We start from the raw sequence: 20,655 nt of genomic DNA on the forward strand, positions 1-20,655 counted from the left end.
CCGAAATATTGTTGGTTCCTTCTGGAGTGTTCGGAGTTGTCTCGAACCTTTCTTTTGCTGCCTGTGTTGTTTTATTAGTGCTAATGCTAATGCCATGAAGTATTTGTTCCTCGTGATGTCTTTGCGCTGCTCTGCGTGGTCGTCCCCTCCCCATTTTCGACGAGGTGCAAGTTAGTGCACACTAACGTGCGCCAGATCTCAGATGAGAGAGAATTGTTTAACGAACAAATTAATAAGTTTTTTTAATTATGTTTACATATTACTATTTTATATTTTATATATTATATTATAGGATTAGAAAAAAAGTAATAACAATACTTTTGTATGATTAGAAAAAGGAAAAAAAAATAGAACTTTATTTATTTTTGTGGTGAATTTTTCATATGTAGTGATCTAATTTGTGGATTAATTTCGAAATTTATTTTGCTTTATATTTGAACTATATTTGAATCATCATCTCAATATTACATCAATATTTATTTTTTAAAATTTATATTTCTGTATAATATTAATTGAAAATCTGAATCTGTATATTTTAATTTAATAAAAATTAAAATTTTGATAATTAGTATTTAAAATAATTTCTCTATATAAAATAAACTTAATATTAAAAGTGTGTTGATATTTATCGTTTTGGCATAATTTGACTCTTAAAAACACTTTTTAAAAAAGATTACTCAAACACAATTTGCTTACCAAAAGCATTTTTCAAATAAATTAACCAAACACAAATTACTTTTTTTAAAAGCACTTTTTTGAAAAGCTATTTTCAAAAAAATACTTTTAAAAATAAACAGTTTTTTGCAACAATACCAAACAAACTCTTATGACATTGTTGATTAAACACAAACTAACAATAAAAACAATTCTCAAATGATTTAGTTTTATACAAATTATATATTATACTCTTTCAAAATACTTTTTCAGAAAACACTTTTATTAAGAAATACATGTCAAATATGTTTATTTTAGCAGCTTAACGGACGCTTTTGTTTTACATCTTTCTTACACATCAATTTCTCTAAACACTCATTTCTTTGTTGAAAATCCAACTAAACTTCACTCGACGCAACTCTGATTTCTTAGCTCAATTTTCCAACTTCTTGTTCATAAGTGGAAATTTGCACACAAAATCTTGTGCACGCCTCGCCTCACCTGTCAACCCCTCAAACTTTTTCAATTTCCACCGTGTTATAAAAAAATCTATTACTTCAGCATAATCATAATTTGTGTAAACCCCTAGTCTTTGGGCTAAGACAGAGAAGTTCTCGTACATATTAGAATCTTCCCCATCACACATTAGGTGCATCGGCATTACGATTCGATTTTTTATCATATGCGCAAAGGCTAACATAGTTGCATTTGGATCCACTTTAAGCAATTTTTCAACATTTTTTGTATAGGCACTCTCATGCCGCTTCTGATCTGACGCAATGGTTCCACATATACTCTTGAATTGATGTATACACAAAACCCAAATATGAATTGTTCTCTGTTTTATTGTCCTAATAAGATGTAACGATTCAAACATCATGATCAACTTATCATACTTGTTACATGCATAAAAAAATTAATATTTTTACTTGTTATAATTTTATTTTCAAGAAATATGAAACTTATCTATAAATATCATCTGAGTGATTAAAAATATTTTTATATTGACGGTACATAAATAATTTAACAAAGATATGTTACCAATCCTACTCGAAGCATATATTGCATTGTTTTCTCAATCATCATCATATCAACTCTGCCTGAAAGATAAATGTAAGTTCGTAACAAATCACCATGTCGATTCTCCTCAGCTGCCCATGCCCGACTCCAAATTACCCATGGACATGAACTTGACCCCGTCTCATCGCGCACTCCATCCCACGTATTAAACACGGTTAAATTAGTTGGTAAAGTTTCCTCACCTAACATATTAGCCAAAAGTATCACAAAGTACTCATCTGATAGCCCTAAAACTCGTTGTCTCAATGCCCGGACTTCCTCGATAAATCCATCAGGCCCTTGAGATGCGTCAAGGAGAAAATCACTAGGTTGCCAATATTTCTCTATAGGTTTCAGAAAAACCAAGGTTCTAATAACTTGAACACTTCTAATTTTTCGGGTGGCATTGAGTGAGTAACTTGATGACGTGAAGTCATCGCGGAGATCGGAGATAAGTTTCCAATTTTTCGACGGGGTGTGGTGGTGGTTGTAGAGCGGGGTAAGGTCCATACAATTGATTGAATGGTGAATTGGGAGAAACTTGTGGATTGCATGGTTAATGAAAGTTGAAATTTACGGCCCTATATTATAATACATAAAACCACATTTTATTATTTATCAAACATAAATTTATATACAAAATTTAATAGAGATAAGTGTCAAAAACACACCTAAACTATCATTTTTTTTAGTTTCATACCTAAACTATTGAGAATGTGAGTTTCATACATAAACTATCACTTATCAGTTTGAGAAACACACCTCTCTCTTTTGTAACACTCTCACCATGATGTGTGTAATACACTCTCCTTTTTATTTAAAAAAATTGTCACATCACACTCCACATGGTAAAAACATTTCACATTAACAAAAATTAAATAAATTTTTAGAATTAGTTAAATTAAAGATTAAAAAATTATTATACAACAAAAAAATTATTAAATAAAATGTAAAATATTTTTCTTACCCCACCATCACTTTCTCTCACTGTACACCCCCCCCCCCTCCCCCCATTTTTTTATTCAAATTTATTTTATAAAAGTATTTAATTTATTTGTTTACTTCATCTCCCCCGCCCCCCTCAAATACTAAGATAATTCTACCCACTCCACCTAACCTTAGCTTTCGCTGCCAAATTTTTTCTCGTTTTGTGTTAGATATATACATATCGAAAATATTTTTTACTTGCCACTGCAAAACTTTTTTTAAAATAAATTTTTGTTTATGTTATATTTGGTACACAATGTAGAAAAAAAATTCTAAAAATATATGTACATATCTAACACAAAATGAAAAAAATGTAAAAAATAAATAAATTAAGAGAGGAGGGTTAAAAGGATGGGGTAGAATTTCTTGTTTTTTTAAAATAAAATAATATCAATTTTTTGGGGGGAATGAGTGGGTGGTTTGGGGGGAGGGTGAAGTATGAATTTTTTTTTGGGATAGTAATACTTTAATCTTTAATTTTTAATTAATATTAATAGTTTATTATTTAATGAAGATAGAAAAATTATTTTCGAAAAACTCTCGGCTCAAATATATCAAATTCAAGTAAAAAAGAAAAAAACAATGAAAAAGACATAACAACTAATACGAAAACCAATAGAGAGCCTACAAAACAGAAACAATGGTATGAAATGGATATATAACATGGTATGTTCACCTTTTTGAACATTTTGTTGGGTATGTAGCAAGAGTTAATGGAAAATGGAGGGAAGATGAAAAGAGAGGAAATTGGAAAGTTGGGAACTTGAAGAGTTGGAAACTTGAAAAGTCCTCTTATGCTTTTGTGAAAAAGGCATTTCTCCCTCATCGATGATGGAAAGAAAAATAGAAGAGTTTAAATATAGAAACACTCCTAGTAATTGTTAAAAGGGTTGGAAAGAAGGACCTTCCTCGCGCCGTTGTCGTCGTCGCTCGCTCGGCTTGGCTTTGGCTTTGGCTTTGGAAAATGATCGAGAGATTATTTTTTGGACAAAGTTTGTTTTAGTTATTTAGTTAATTATTTATTCAATTAATTAAATTAAATTAAATGGCCAAAACGCCAAAGCGTTTCAATTAATTAGTTATTTTCCGCCGTTGGAAGTGACTATTCTAAAACGTTGCAACTTTCAGGAACAGCCATGACCGTTTGAAAGGTTGCAAACTTTCATGAATGGTCGTGTGGATTCTGAAAGGGTTGCAACCTTTCGGAACCAGTTCCTCTTGCCTATAAATACATTAATTCTTCAGATTTATTCCTTACGAATTTTTCTGATTTCTACTTCTTCTTCTGCACAAAGTTTCTTCGCGTACTTTACTGTTGTTGAGTGGTTCGTTGACACCAGAGTTTTGGGTATCAATACATTGGTGATTGAGATCATTCTATCCTGGGAGGACATTCGAAATCAAACCTCAGATACTAGAGGGGAATAATTTCCTTAAGGGGACACTGTTCATCAGTGGGCTTGATCTTTTTCATTCTGTCTTTTTCTCGATTCTGGTATGTTTTACAGATTTTAGTTGTTCTGAATTAATTTATGTTCTTCTGTTCTTCTGTTCTTACTAGTTCATTAAAACTTTGGTTATTTCGTGTTTCTGCAAAGTTTATTGGAATCAGTAATTCTGTTTTAAACACATATTGCTAACAATCTTAAGGAAATTATTTTACTTGTTAATATGTGTTTCTGTTGGAGACAAAAACCTTTGTGGTTTTTATACTCCTATTCTGGTTGCAATTTAAAGTTATTGCTTACTAAGTCTGTATCGATTTTTGTTTATCAGAAATGGAAAACAACAATATTACAGTGGTTGTTGCTGCACCAACCCAAACTGTTGTACCACCAATAGAGAAATCGGGAAAATTCTCTAGTGCAAATTTCAAAGGATGGCAGCAAAGGGTATTTTTCTGGCTTACCACTCTTGGTTTGCAGAAATTTACCAATGAAGAAACTCTAGTGCCTGCTGTTGTCAAACAGAGAAAGGTTCATGATTATTGAAGCATGGACACAGACAGACTTCCTATGTAAGGGCTATATTATGAGTGCTTTAGAGGATGACCTATACAATGTCTATAGTGCAATGACAACTTCGAAAGAATTGTGGAATACATTGAGAAGAAATATAAGACAGAAGATGCATGCTTGAAAAAGTTTGTGGTCACAAAGTTTTTAGGCTATAAAATGTCAGATAGTAAAACTGTTGGATCACAAGTGTAGGAATTTCAACTTATTTTCCATGATCTGATTGTTGACGATATGGTAGTAAATGAAGTTTTTCAAGTAGTTGCAATGATCGAGAAGTTGCCTTCTTCGTGGAACGATTTCAAGAATTATCTAAAGCACAAATGTAAGGAAATGAAGCTTGAAGATATTATGATTCGGCTCAAGATTGAGAAAGATAACAAGACCGCTGAAAAGAAGTCTCGTAAGAGTTCGACAATAATTGGAGTTAATATTGTTGAAGAAGCTCCTGCCAAAGTCAAGAAGAGAAAGAAGTCCAACGGATAGAAGTCAGAATAGGCCAAGAAGAAATTCAAAGGCAACTGTTACAACTGTGGTAAGGCTGGTCACAAGTCTTCTGACTGTCGTGTTCCAAGAAAGGACAAAGACAAAGACAAAGGCAAAAGTCAAGCAAACATCGTGGAAGAGATGGAAGATGCAGATGACCTCTGTGCAATGATCTCAAAGTGCAACTTAGTTGGAAATCCCAAGGAGTGGTTTCTCGACTCAGGTGCCACTCGACATATTTGCTCTGTGAAAAAAGCCTTTGCAACGTACACTCCTGCTGAGTTCGAGGAAGATTTGTTCATGGGGAACACAACAACAACGAGGATTGCAGGAACTGGGAAAGTAATATTGAAAATGACATCCGGAAAGGTGTTGACTTTAAACAACGTTCTACATGTTCCTACTATTAGGAAGAATTTAGTTTATGCTGCACTGCTCGTTAAGAACGAATTTAAGTGTGTCCTAGTTAGTGACAAAGTTGTAATAAGTAAGAATGGGATGTTCTTAGGAAAGGGCAACCTCACTGAGGGCCTCTTCAAACTGAATGTAATGGTTGTTGACAATATTAATAAGAATTCTACTTATGTTTACTTATTGGAGTCAACTGATTTATGGCATGCCTGTTTGGGACATGTAAATTACAAAGTCTTGCGAAAATTGCTTACTTTAGAAGTATTGCCTGATTTCAAATACGATAAATCGAAATGTGAAATTTGTGTGGAAAGTAAGTTTGTTAAACATCCTTATAAGTCTGTTGAAAGAAATTTAAAACCTTTAGACTTAATTCACACAGATATATGCGATATGAAGTCGACACCATCTCGTGGTGTAAAAAAATATTTTATAACTTTTATTGACGATTGCACTCGATTTTGTTATGTATATTTGCTTAACAGTAAGGATGAAGCAATTGATGCATTTAAGCAATACAAAAAAGAAGTAGAGAATCAATTGAATCTAAAGATAAAAATGATTCGGAGTGATAGGGGTGGAGAATATGAATCTCCTTTTGCAGAGATATGTTTGGAATATGGTATTATTCATCAAACTACTGCACCCTATACACCACAGTCAAATGGTTTGGCGGAACGGAAGAACAGAACATTAAAGGAAATGATGAATGCCTTGATAATCAGCTCTGGTTCACTATGAAACCTTTGGGAGGAAGTCATCCTTACAGCTAATAAGATACTCAATAGGGTACCCCGTAGCAAAATGCAATCAATTCCATATGAGTTGTGGAAAGGAAGAAAACCCAACTTGAAATAGTTCAAACTAGCCAAGGTAGAGGTTCCTTTACCGAAGCGGGTGAAAATTGGACCCAAAACAGTGGATTGTGTATTTATTGGATATGTTGTGAATAGTAATGCCTGCTGAGTTTTGGTTCACAATTCTGATAATCCTAAGATTCATGTCAATACGATAATTGAGTCAGCTAACGCTAAGTTCTTTGAACACATTTATCCGTATAAAATTGAATATGAGTCAACAAGTGAAAGACCTAAACGACCACGGGAAGAATCAACGGAAAATACACTACCTAGTGAGGATCCTAGGCATAGTAATCGCCAACGGAAACATACTTCTTTCAGATCAGATTTTGTGGCATTCTTGCTTGAAAATGAGCCTCCAACATTTAAAGCAGCTATGTCTTCATCTGAGTCAATCTATTGAAAAAAAGCAGTTAATAGTGAGATCGAATCAATTTTTAGTAATCATACTTGGGAATTGGCTGATCTTCCTCCAGGAAATAAGCCTTTAGGATCAAAGTGGGTCTTTAAAAGGAAAATGAAAGCCGATGGGACTATTGACAAATATAAGGCTAGACTTGTAGTCAAAGAATACAGACAAAAGGAAGGTCTGGACTACTTTGATACATACTCTCCAGTAACAAGGATAACATCAATTAGGATGTTAATAGCACTAGCGGCAGTGCATGATCTTAAAATCCACCCAATGAATGTAAAGACAACCTTCTTAAATGGAGAGTTGGAGGAAGAAATTTACATAGAACAACCTGAAGGGTTTGTGGTTCCTGGTAAAGAAGAGAAAGTGTGCAGACTTGTGAAGTCGCTTTATGGGCTCAAGCAAGCACCCAAACAATGACATGCTAAATTTGACCAAACAATGTTGGCAAATGGATTCAAGATTAACGAATGTGATAAGTGTGTTTACATTAAAAATGTTCTAAATCATGAAGTCATTGTTTGTTTGTATGTTGATGACATGTTAATAATGAGTAAATATATTGACCATATAAATGCTACTAAGCGCATGTTGTCCAGCAAGTTCGATATGAAGGACTTAGGAGTTGCTGATTTGATCCTAGGGATCAAGATTCTCAAAACTCCTCAAGGACTAGCATTACTCAATCTCATTATATTGAAAGAGTATTGGATAAGTTCAAGTACTTAAATTTCAATGTTGTCAAAACTTCAATTGATTTAAGTTTTACATTTCAAAAGAATGTAGGTGAAAGTGACTCTCAATTGGAATATGACAAAGTGTTGGGAAGTTTGATGTATATTATGAATTGTACGCAACCAGATACAGCATTTGCTATTAGCAAATTGAGTCGGTTCACCAGTAATCCGAATTGAACTCACTGGATGGCAATGAAACATGTGTTGGGGTATTTGAAACATACACAACACTATGCTTTGCATTATAATAAATATTCTATCGTGATTGAAAGATATAGTGATGCAAATTGGATCACCGGGTCAAATGAAGTAAAATCCACAAGTGGTTATGTGTTTACACTTGGTGGAGGAGCAGTCTCTTGGAAATCGTCCAAACAGACATATATTGCTCGCTCCACAATGGAATCTGAATTTATTGCTTTAGATATGGCTGGTGAAGAAGTTGAATAGCTCCGGAATTTCCTAGATGATATTCCATTCTGGCCCAAACCTGTGGGACCTATTTGCATACATTGCGATAGTCAAGCAGTAATAGGTAGGGCAAGGAGCGTCATGTATAACGAAAAGTCTCGTCATATACGACGAAGACATAACACCGTAAGACAACTGCTCTCTAGTGGAATTATTACAATTGACTATGTGAAGTCAAGCGATAATGTGTCAGATCCACTAACGAAAGGCCAAGTGAGAGAAGCAGTTGAAAGATCATCTAAGGGAATGGGTTTACGGCTTTAGACAAGTCAGCATGGCGGTAACTCTATCTAGCAGACTGGAGATCCCAAGAACTAGATTCAAGGAGAAAAATAAAGTGGTTACTGACGGTTCGACATTGTCAATCAACTCAATCCATTCTCATGATGAAGACAATGTTCAGGAACAAGGTTAAGACTTTAAGGCTTGTTAATGAGTTAATAAAGCTTAACGTTTTAATGATTTGCTAAGTTTGGCAGATTTGACCAAAATAGTGTATCTACGAGATAACACAGTTAGAAATCACCTATGTGAGTGTGAAGTGTAAGCCGCTTCAAAGAGGATTTTATGTCAAAAGCCTATCCTCTATACACTCATGAAATCAAGAGGTGTTCATGACTGAAACAAACACAACCGCAAGAACCATAAACGGTAAAAGGTTAATTATGTGACATATGGTTGTCTAGGTATACACCAAAGCGTGACGATTCAAAGATATCGCATCTACCGATTGACCGAGTATATTCGACATATGTTCACTATGGAAAGTCCAAGGGGAAACCTACTTATCCAGATGTAATTGATCCTTGATTGTAAAGTACACACTCGTCCGTGCATTCATTATGTTACAACCATTCCCCATTCATGTGGGGGATTGTAGGATATGTAGCAAAAGTTAATGGGAAATGGAGGGAAGATGAAAAGAGAGGAACTTGAAAAGTCCTCTTATGCTTTAGTGAGAAGGCATTTCTCCCTCATCGGTGGTGGAAAGAAAAATATAAGAGTTTAACTATAGAAACACTCATATTAATTGTTAAAAGGGTTGGAAAAAAGAACCCCCCTCGCGCCGCCGTCGTCGTCGCTCGCTCGGCTTCGGCTTTGGCTTTGAAAAATGATCGAGAGATTATTTTTTGGACAAAGTTTGTTTTAATTATTTATTCAATTAATTAAATTAAATTAAATGTCCAAAACGCCAAAGCGTTTCAATTAATTAGTTAATTAACCGAAATGTTTTAATTATTCAGTTAATTGACCGACCCGATTCGGATCCGCGCGCGACCCATTTTATTTAAATTCTTTCCCGTTTTATTTAAATTTTCCGCTGTTGGAAGTGACTGTTCTGAAAGGTTGTAACTTTCAGGAACAGACTTTCATGAATGGTTGTGTGGATTCTGAAAGGGTTGCAACCTTTCGGAACCAGTTCCTCTTGCCTATAAATACATTGATTCTTCAAATTTATTCCTTACGAATTTTTCTGATTTCTTCTTCTTCTTCTTCTGCACAAAGTTTCTTCGCATACTTTACTGTTGTTGAGTGGTTCGTTGACACCAGAGTTTTGGGTATCAATACATTGGTGATTGAGATCATTCTATCCTGGGAGGACATATTCCAAATCAAACCTCGGATACTAGAGGGGAATAATTTCCTTAAGGGGACACTGTGCATTCAATGGGCTTGATCTTTTCTGTTTTGTCTTTTCCCCGATTCTGGTATGTTTTACAGATTTTAGTTGTTCTGAATTAATTTTTGTTCTTCTATTCTTACTGGTTCATTAAAACTTTGGTTACTTCGTGTTTCTGCAAAGTTTATTGAAATCAGTAATTTTGTTTTAAACACATATTGCTAACACATTTAACTATCTCTAGTCTGAAATTGAGGCATATAAATGGTATTCTTAATTATTATTTTTTATATGTACGAAATGAGTATATACTAACGAAGAAAATTAGTATAAAAAATATTGCTCACCAATTTTATACTCATTAAAACTATTGCTCACCAATTTTATTCTCATTAATTAACTGTTTTAGTGTGACAAACTGATATCTCTATGGATTGTGATATTCACCAAATTTTATATATTAATTAAATGTTTTAGTGTGTAAAATAAGTATATGTATATAATAATTTTTGGCAATAATTGTTGAAGTCTAATCCAATGGGTATTCATGATTTCTATCAAGAGGATTCAAAAATTAAAAATATAATACATGGAATTTGAACTTAGAATCTTAAGATAAATTTTGAACGCTAAATTACTGAATCAACGTAATATCTAATTTTGTCTTTAGAAGATTCAAAATTTATACATACATTATATATATATCTTAGAAATAATATATTTTTTACTTAAAAATTCAAGTGAACATCCTGGCAATCTCCACCCCTGACCTAAGCCGCAAGTGATCCTATTAACAACGTTAATTTTTAGGTACTATATGCTACTTGCATACAAGTAAAATATCCTCCTTTGAAAAATGAAGCCAATAGAGTATCTATTAAACTTTATTAACAAAAAGAAGTTTATTTCCACAGAATTTATGACACTTTGGAAAACCAAAACAAATTACAAAATTTAATAAAAGTAATGAATCTAAAATAGTTTATTGTGCGGTTCTACATGTTTTATTAAGGGAAAGGGGTTAAAAATGTTTTTAAATGATGTGAAATTGAATAAAAATTATCTTTGCTATTAATAATTTGATCTAAAAATATTTTTATTATTACTTGTGGTTGTTGATCATAAATACTCATTTTCCTAGTAAACACATTACTATTTTAAAAAAAAAAATACATTATTTTCCTAGTAAAATATTTTTTTAAAAGAACCTTTTTCTTAGTATTTTTTTTCTTGTAAAACCTCTTTAACTAATATAAAAGGGGAAAGTATGTTTTTTCTTCCTAATCTTTAAACTGATAATATAGGTCATATATATAAGATAATAATAATCTCATTATTACTTTTCATTTAGATAATGATTTTTAAAAATTCCTAATAAAATATAATTTTATAAGTTTTTTTCAAATTGAAATAGGACAAACATTTATTAATATATATTCCTTAATTTCAAAGTTTATATGAAAAAAGTGTCAAGAATAACTCCATCGGTGATATTTTAATAATTTTCTATATTTATGATGTCATGACTATTATATCTTAAAAAAGAGTCAAATATTACTTTCTATACCATATTCTGACCTTTGAATACATGTATCATTACTCGCCAGATACATGTATCCATTTGTTTTAAATTCCGAGATATATATTTCATTAATTTTGAATTAAATGTGTGTGAATGATATTCTTAATTAAAGGAGTAATTGAGTACTAATTAACAACTCTAACAGATTTATAGATTTCCTACCATATCAACTCTAACAAATCTTTCTAAACTAATGATATCATAAACCCAAAATAGTTCTCTAAACTTCATCTTCTTTTAAACTTCATCTTTTTCTCTGCAATCTTTTCTTTTTCTTGCGTTTATGAGTTTTTTTTTAAAACAATTTAGTCATGTATGATGTATCTTGAAAGCGTAATGTATAACTTTTTAAGAGTAATGGCATTGTATTTAAGTTTGATGATTTTGTTAGAATGTATCTTGATGTTTTTAAATGGTATCTCAAAAACATAATGTATCTGTCTAATTGTAATGATCTTAAATTTAAGAGTAAAATTTTTTTTAGCATGTAGCTGAGTTTTATAGAATGTATGTCAGAAACATAATGTATATCTTTTGAATAGTAATGATATTAAATGTAAGTGTAATTATTGTTATAGCATGTATCCTGATTTTCTTCATTATGTATCTCATAAACATAATATATATTTTTGCAAGAGTAATGATCTTAGATTTAAGAATAATGATTTTTATAGCATGTATTTTTTTTAAGTATGTATCTCAGAAATATAATGTAAAGAAGAGTCGGATCCTGCAATGACAAATTCATGAGTGAAAACAAAAATATAAAAGGTGTTTATTTTGGTATCTTGTTGTTAATGTGTTGTACCTTTATACATAATCATCCGATTTTGAGAATGGTCAGCCATGAAAGTAGTTTGAGAAACAATAAAATCAAACAATGTAGAACATAATTTGTAAACCTTTTTAAAATTGAAAATCCAAACAATATGAATTGTATCTTAGATACATGAAAAAGAAGAACTCTATCAGATACATGATAATAATGTAACAATAGTAACAAACTTCTACATATAATGTTGATTGCCAAGATTTAGTTTTGATAGTTGGAGATGAAAACGTGACGTGGGGGGTGAGAGTTATTGTTGGGTAAGGTGATTGGATTAGAGAAATTGTTGAAGAGAGAGAAAGAAATTGAATTGTTAATTGACCATTAATTTAGGTATTTGAATGTTAAGATAGTTAATCAATTCCATTTTTAAGGAATTTGTGTATTTAATTGTATCTTTTAACATATATGATATATATACGTAATCGTTTGAAACTAGAGGTAATGCTAGTATATATGATAGTAATGTATGTCTAGTTAGGTAGTAGTTTTGATTTTTAAGGAAAGTAACATAACACTACCAAACACAATATTTATGAGTGTAAATCTAACATATATTACCATTGCGAGTGTATAAAGTCAGATTGAATTGGATTTTAAAATATCAAATCGAATTAATTATTTTAGAATTTTAATTTAATTTATAAATCAATAAAAGACGTATTTTCAACCTTTGGATTTTTTTAGTGTTTTCAATTTCCCGGATTTTTTTCCTAAAGCACATTCGAAATAAACACTAACCTGAACATTTCTATACCAATTTCATACCAAGACTAACCATTGATTCATACAAAATTCATACCAAGAAGAGTATCAAATTCAAAATAAACACTAACCTGAGCATTTGAAATAAACACTAACATGAACATTTTTATACACATTTCATATCAAGACTAAACACTAATTCATACAGTAATTAAACCAAGAAGAATACCAAATTTAAACAAGTTAATTGTAAACATTCTTTAATTATAAACTAAAAGTATATCAATTCCATTGCAACGATAACATTATTATTATTTCATACACTGTCATTTATCAAGAAAACAGTATACTCAAATCATTTAAATATAATTCCAAAATCGCACACATACAAATGGTATAAACAGTATACTAATTACAAATAAATTTTATGTATTTTCTTTTTTTACCAAATACCTTAAATTAAAAAATATTCATACCAAAATTTATTCCAGTTTCAAAAAATTATTATGTAATCTAAACAAAAGAATGTTCATACAAAAAAGGGATAAGGGTCTGAAAAGTACCCCAACTTTGGTCAAATTTGTTGTTGCGATACTAAACTTTCATGATGACCTATTACCTCCCTAGACTATTTAATACCGTATTTGAAACATATATATTTGCCCACGTGGACATAAAAAATAATGCAAAATTATAAATAGTAATGTGTCCACGTGGGCACATATATACCTTTAAAATACACTATTAAATAGTTCAGGGGGTAAAAAATACGGTAATAAATAGTCTAGGGAGGTAATAGGTCCTCATGAAAGTTTAGTATCGCAACAGCAAATTCGACCAAAGTTGGGGTATTTTTCAGACCCTTATCCCTACAAAAAATATCACAATTTAAATCTATTATACACAAACAAAATCAAAAAAAATCCTTTACACTTTCATTGTTCTTATTTATTTTTTTACGTTTCAGTAATATAAGAATATATACAAATAATAAATCGCAACGAATACTAACCTGAAGGATCTCATCTACCACAATGTTTTATTAATATTGATAAGAAGCCGTCCATTACAACAAAATGGAGATTATTGAGCCAAAACTAATTGGAACTAGTCGTGAGTGACGACAATTACAGAAAAAAATTAGAGGAGAGAGAAACATTTGAACAATAGAAGAAAATGTGCTTTTTGAAATAGTTAAATTTGAAATACTTTTAACTGATTTGAGATAAAAAAAAAAAAAAAGGAAAACAAATATTTCTATTTTGTTTTGAATCTCCTAAATTTATGGCAATTATTAATTTTCATTAATGTATTCATTACTACAACTATATCCGTTTTTTACCTTTTATTATTTTTTAAAAATTGATTTTTACTATTATTTTAAAGCTTTTTAAAAAAAAAAATGTTAGAACCTAAAATATTTTATTGTTACAACTTGAAAGAATTATTATACTGTCATAACTTGAAATTATTAGTCATATCTATGTCGTTTATAAAATTTTCACGTCAAATATTTATTTAGTCCTAATAAGATATAATTAAGAAAATAACACCACCTGTTGAGTAATGACTAAAACATTCAACAACAAAAAAATGGTGCAGATGAAGAAGACTGAAAAAGCTTGATTATAAGTTTATAACAGTAAAATTCCAATAACTGATAAGGAAAAATTATGCGACAAAAGCAAACATTGATATTTATTTATGACAAACCACTATAGTTTAAAATATTTACAATTCATAATTATACGTAAAATTTTATAGCAAATTTCTTTCTTCTCTCCCTCTCTCACCCCCTCTCTCTCTCTCACTCTCATTCTCTCTCCCTCTCCACTGCCAATAAGAAGAAATACATTCAAATGTATTATGTATCAATTGTATTCAACCAAATATAGATGAAAGATTTGTATTTTATATTAATTGTATTTTTAAAACAATTTTTTGTATTTTGTATAAACTATATTTGTATTATGTATCAATAGTATTTGTGATTCATACGAAAACAATATGCATTCATCCTCTCCGTCAAAACTCAAATGTATTATGTATCAATTGTATCCAATCAAATATAGGTAAGAGATTTGTATTTCATATCAATTGTATTGAAAAAACTATGTTGTATTTTGTATCAAATGTATTTGTATTATGTATCAATTGTATTCGTGATTCAATGAATACATGTATTCATCCTCTTTCCTCCCTCTCTTGATCTTGCCGCCTCTCTCCTCTAATATGTATTTATTTTGATACAAATCAATTTATATTTGTATTTTTCTCCAAAACCCGCAAAAAAATACAACGAATACAAATATGTAGCAAACAAAAGTATAGCTGCAAACTGTAATTAGTGAAATTGTAGCTAATAAACAAAATACAAAAATAGTAACATTATAACCAGAGGTCTCAATTTTAAGTCCCGGGCATGGAGAAAAATCTTGTTGGAAGCATCACCCCTAGAATGGGCCCTACAGTGTGTGATCCAAATTTAGTGAGCTCAAATATGGGCGCGGACAGTAGGTGAGAAACCAAAAAGAAAAACAACAGTAAAATTCCAATAACATATAACAACTCAACAATGTAGAAATTGTGCAGTCCACTAGGCTGAGAAATGTGAAGTCATCCAGAAATAGGTAGCACAGACTCAACAGAGTGCTGTATTGGATCATCCCGAAGGAGAAATTATTCGTGATATACAGCTTGAAGGTTCTTGTATAACGTTATCAGCAAATGGTTGTCGAGCGTTACAATCAACAGGTTCAAGCACGGGATGGCTTGCATGAATTTTTCAATACAGTGTATGAGCAAAAGTTACTAGATTCCCGTGAACACGTAGGTAAAGCTTTGGATATGCTCAAGTACAATTAAGGGTTCAATGACATGTTTGAAATATCATCTAACCTGTTATTGCTAGTTGTCAAGTTTCATGTTCAATTAGCTACAGAACTCCATTTTCCGTCAAAGAGCTGCATAATTGTTTTACCCATGATCCACTCCGTGGCAGAAGAAGGTAAATGTCCTTGCTTAGCAAGATAAGAAACTGCTTCTCTTGCTTCTTTATACCCACATTCGGCAACAACGTAGGGGAAATCACTGCAGCAAGTACATAGGTTCAAAATTCAGAGATCACTAAAGAGCAGTTAAGCACTCAATTTAGAAGTTCTGAGGTTGTTTTAACGAGTAATAAACAATAAGAACGTCATTTATTACCTTCCCCACATGATACGATGTGCACCATAACTGGAGACTAGTTGGGGAAGAACTTGAGACAAGTCCTCATATGGATAAGGATTTCTCGACACTCTGAACAAAGCACTGAACTTTACATATACCTGCCAAAATTCAAATACTACCTCAGATATCAATCACTCAACGACGTTAAGCCAACTGTTGGCAACAACAATAGGGTAAGCAGGAAATAGTGTCGTAATTGCATTTCTAAGTCTGTTGTGAGTTCAGTTGAGCAAAGGGATTTGTCCAGAATATTTCAGAAAAATGTAAAAAATAGTCTAATAAATGCCAGCTCTTATTGTTTGGTAATATCTTAAAAACTGATAATTAAGCAGGACACAAGCTATAATAAAAAAGAAAGTTCAAGTGCCTTGAGCCCCAATTATAAAGGTTTAGAATCATGAGAACGTGTTAATTGGTTAGTTTTTGTTTACACGGATTTAGTTGTCTTCTACAGGATTCAAATTAGTTAACGTGCAGATGTTAGATATTGAACTAAGTGTAGATTAAAGAAATCAAGCATGATTTTCAGCAAATGTTACCTGTGGGAATCTTGAAAGCTTTAACAGCTCTGAGAAACCTCGTCTTTCGTCATCATTTCTACAGGACATTTAGATAAATCACCTAACATTATACTTTGTATTCTCGCCCATGAATGACAATTTAGAAGAAAACTGCAGTGATGGCTTACTTTGGGGGCTTACAGAAAGCCAGATGATCAAGCAAAACTACAGTCGAGGGAAATTCTGTGCACAGCTCCTCAATTTCTTGCAAATGCAAAAGCAGACCCTGAACGAATCCATCATAGTGTCTACCATTAACATCATTATTAATAGCGGAACAGGAAGTTCACGGAAAATCATTGAGTTAAATTACCATTCTCCCTAATTAAAAAGCTGGTAATAGTACCTAAAGTAAACAGCTTATACCACATTATTACATGAGTTCTAATATAATTCCAAATTAAAGAGTTGAATGCTAGTAACTAAAGTACCTTCATACACATGAAACCGACTGGCACTCCAAGCTCTCCAGCCTTTGAGAATAGTGCCTTCCCAATTTCATTTGTCATCTGATAATTACCAAATACAAGTTCACACACTTCACTGTCACATTATTCTTAGAATTTGAAGGCATAACTAAGTACAAGATTTATCAGATATGTATCTGCTTTTCTTCTACTTTCTGATCATAATGTGTCTCTTCTCATCCAGTTAGTTAACCATACAGGAAGGAATATAAGGTTAAAAGAAAACTTCATAGGTTCTTCCCACATAACAAATCTATAAAAGAGTTTAATGTGCCTCATATTCTGAAAATTTTCATATGCAAAAGCAAAGGCAAAATAAACTCTGAGATCAATATTGATGGAAAGAAGATTGATACCTTTTCACCAGAAGGCCAAAGATACGGATTAAAGCGAACAGCACGATAACCATCCTAGAATCAGCAGAAGTATCTTTTGTCAACATAATTTCTAAAGAATGAAAACACTATATCTAAAATAATGAGTTGTTACAAACCTTTAAAACCAGATCTTCAAGATGCTTTATCCCACTTCTATCTTCTGCTGGATTTGCGAGGCAACAACCGACGAATTTGGAAGGGAACTTCTTCAGCACACTGAATAGAAGTAATTATGCATAGGACAAGACCTCTCAAGTCAATATGACCGCTAACAACAAGAGATAATTAAAAAACTAGAAGACCGATGAATGCACAAACAAATACGTCTCCACATGCAGTTTAAGTGAAGGAGAAAATAAGAAGGTAAATAGCATTTGGTGCAACATCCTTGAAAGTTGAAAGACTTATGTACAGATGTTAGTTTGGGACTGCGTTTGCTATATAATATTAGTAAGGTATTGAAACACACATCTTAGTGAAGACAACTGACGAATCTCTTATTACATACATTACTTAAGGAACATGTGATTTGTTCACTGAAAGCTGGAAATCTAATTCTTACAACAACAGAAGAAAAAAAAAAGGAAGCTGCAAATTTAGTGAAGAGAGAAATGAAGAGACCTAGTAACATAAGAATGATCAAACTTATGATTAATGGGCTGAACAATAAGGGCTCCATCCACACCTGCTTCTTCCATACACTGCTCAAAACATAAACATATGAGTAGGTCTTAATGTTGGTACAATGAAAGCATTGTGATGATTAGTACTCAACGCTGACAACAGAAGAAGTGTGTTTGGTATGTCGGAAATATTTTTAATAGAGATGTTTTACTTGAGCAAATCATTTTCTAATGCTTAGTCAGGTAAGAAAATAGGTGAAACACCATTGATCATCAAAGGTGAGAATATGTGGATGTGTTTATGATGCTTCTGAGTATTAAAAGTTGACACCAATTTCTAAGTGTTCACTGAAGCAACTGAAAGGAAATAAACAATAGATATTTGTGAATGGAAACATTTGGAAGTCACTTATTGAAGTATTTTCCTTAAAGAATCATTTTAACAATTCAATATAACCAAACACTAGAAAATGATATCATCAAGGAAAATATTTTTCACCACACCAACCCATGTAGTTAATTTTTCCCATGGTAAAACATTTTTCTTGAAAAACATTTTCAAACAAGTTAACATAATCAAACACCAGAACATGTTTAATCACAAAAAACTATTAATTCTAAAGAACAACTTCAGTCATACCAAAAATACACAAAAAAAAGGCATCTATAAAACTATAACATCATCAGCTGATCAATTAAACATACAACAACAACAAACCTAGTGTAATCCCACAATGTGGAAGCCATGGGAGGATAGACTGTACGCAGATGTTACCCTTAGGAGGTTGTTTCCGACATACCCTCAGCTCAAAGAACAACAAGAGGCAGTAACAACAAGCAGAATCAACAGCAAGATAACAATCAATTAAACATCTTAATATATAAAAAAAAGTGAAGCCTTTACGAGGTACCTCAAGCAGGAAATCGACATGACCAGTCAAACTAGGTTCTTGACCAGGAAAATAGGGGTACTTTTCTGCAGCCTAACAAATTTCAAAGAAACACCCATAAATTCCTCATACTTTCAATTCAACATAATCTTGCTACTTCCCCACAACAACAACATACCCAATGTTATCTCATAAAAGGGGAATGGCGAGGATAGAGTACACACAAACTTTAATAAAGCATTTTCAAGCAATTTGAAAAAGGAATACAGAAATGAAAGCTATAACAATTTTGCCAATTCCCCACAACAACAACAAAAAAAAGTAGTATAAAATCTTGTGGGGTTTTGGAATTAGTGATATTTACCTCTTGTGGGGATGCCCAGACATGTAAATGTGAGTCAATGATTTGTGGCTCTACTTCACCAGCTGCTGCCATTTGACTCAATAAGGGTCCTAATCTTGAATGTTTTCTTGGAATAGATACAAAAGACCATGGGCAATTGAAGCTATTTAGAGAAGAGAGAAATGGAGTACATGTCAATGACTTTAGTGAGTTTATTCTCACTGCTGCTACCATTTCTGTTGTTGCTTCTGGTCCTCAATCCAAACGGAGGATCTGCATGTGAAAAGATTGCATCAATTATAGACGAGTTATGTAACGATATCGACAAAGCAGTAACAAGAAGGTGTCGTGGTGTAGTTGGTTATCACGTCAGTCTAACACACTGAAGGTCTCCGGTTCGAACCCGGGCGACGCCATTTTCTTTTTTCTTCTCCGTAATTGTAGATAATATATCTTAGTTTTTAATCAAATAAAATATGTAATATTAGTCCTTAAAGTGTATATTATGAGTTCATGCTTGTGGATTCCCTACCCAAAGGGGCGGACATAGGGACTCAGGCTAAGGCATTTTTTTTTCATTCTATCATGGCATATGTGGCTTTCGACTCTAGTTCTATCATTTGATATTAGATTTGATTAGACGTTTTTCCCTATGGAGGTTTTGTGTAAGGTTTCAATTTGAAGTTATATTTTTTTAATTTTTTCTTATCCCTCCCTAGGAGCTCCCACCCCTTTTGCTTTCTTGGTGATTAAAATAAGGAAAAAGACTCAAATATGTCATGAAACTTTTAGAAAAAGACATATTTATATCATTTGTTAAAAGTTTGGCTCATCTATGTCACTGTTGTTAAAGAAAAAGCTCATCAATGCCATTTTTTTAACTTCAATTTTGCAAAACTATTTTTTACGTCCCAAACAACTTTTAACACGAGTTTTTGGATCAAATATACTATTTTTGCTTCTTCTTCCTTAAGAACACCAACAACACATAAAAGAATATTAACAATTTTCAAATTTCAAACTTCTTCAAATCTTCACGAAATCACCTCAAATTTCAAAGATAGTTTTCCTCCGAGCTAGATATCAAAATTCAATATCTTTTGTGCTCGAATTCAACCTAACTCAACAAAACCAACTTGAAATTTCTTCAAAGTTTCAAAACTTCAACATTCTTTAATCATAAAACTTTCTCCACAACTTCAAATCATTTGAAATTTTAAACATAGACTCAAAAATGCTTTTTTGGATTTTTTTAAATACGATTGAGATGAGTTCCTGAAGAATTGAAGATGTTGAAAATTCGAGAGTTGTTTATGTTCTTCATGTGTTCTT

The 20,655-nt window shown here is 32.1% G+C and overlaps 1 protein-coding gene, 1 non-coding gene and 1 pseudogene across 2 annotated transcripts; 1 reads left to right on the forward strand and 2 right to left on the reverse strand.

Moving 5' to 3' along the window:
* Positions 1-1,087: 1,087 nt before the first annotated feature.
* LOC125809838 (acyl-[acyl-carrier-protein] desaturase, chloroplastic-like) lies at positions 1,088-2,267 on the reverse strand (annotated as a pseudogene).
* Positions 2,268-15,581: 13,314 nt separating this feature from the next.
* LOC125809807 (uncharacterized) lies at positions 15,582-19,557 on the reverse strand. Its single transcript, XM_049489389.1, has 10 exons — positions 19,345-19,557; positions 19,002-19,073; positions 18,089-18,168; positions 17,584-17,683; positions 17,447-17,500; positions 17,055-17,132; positions 16,752-16,849; positions 16,603-16,660; positions 16,040-16,161; positions 15,582-15,922 (listed from the first exon to the last, which is right to left on the reverse strand). The coding sequence occupies exons 1-10, from the start codon at positions 19,555-19,557 to the stop codon at positions 15,760-15,762; spliced, it is 1,038 nt and encodes a 345-aa protein (XP_049345346.1). The 3' UTR covers positions 15,582-15,759.
* Positions 19,558-19,665: 108 nt separating this feature from the next.
* On the forward strand, positions 19,666-19,739 carry TRNAV-AAC (transfer RNA valine (anticodon AAC)). Its single transcript has one exon. It is a non-coding gene; the product is annotated as a tRNA-Val (tRNA).
* Positions 19,740-20,655: the final 916 nt, after the last annotated feature.

Source organism: Solanum verrucosum, unplaced genomic scaffold, assembly GCF_900185275.1.
Source record: "Solanum verrucosum unplaced genomic scaffold, falcon-dt-bn FXZP01000474.1, whole genome shotgun sequence".
NCBI classification, from domain to species: domain Eukaryota; kingdom Viridiplantae; phylum Streptophyta; class Magnoliopsida; order Solanales; family Solanaceae; genus Solanum; species Solanum verrucosum.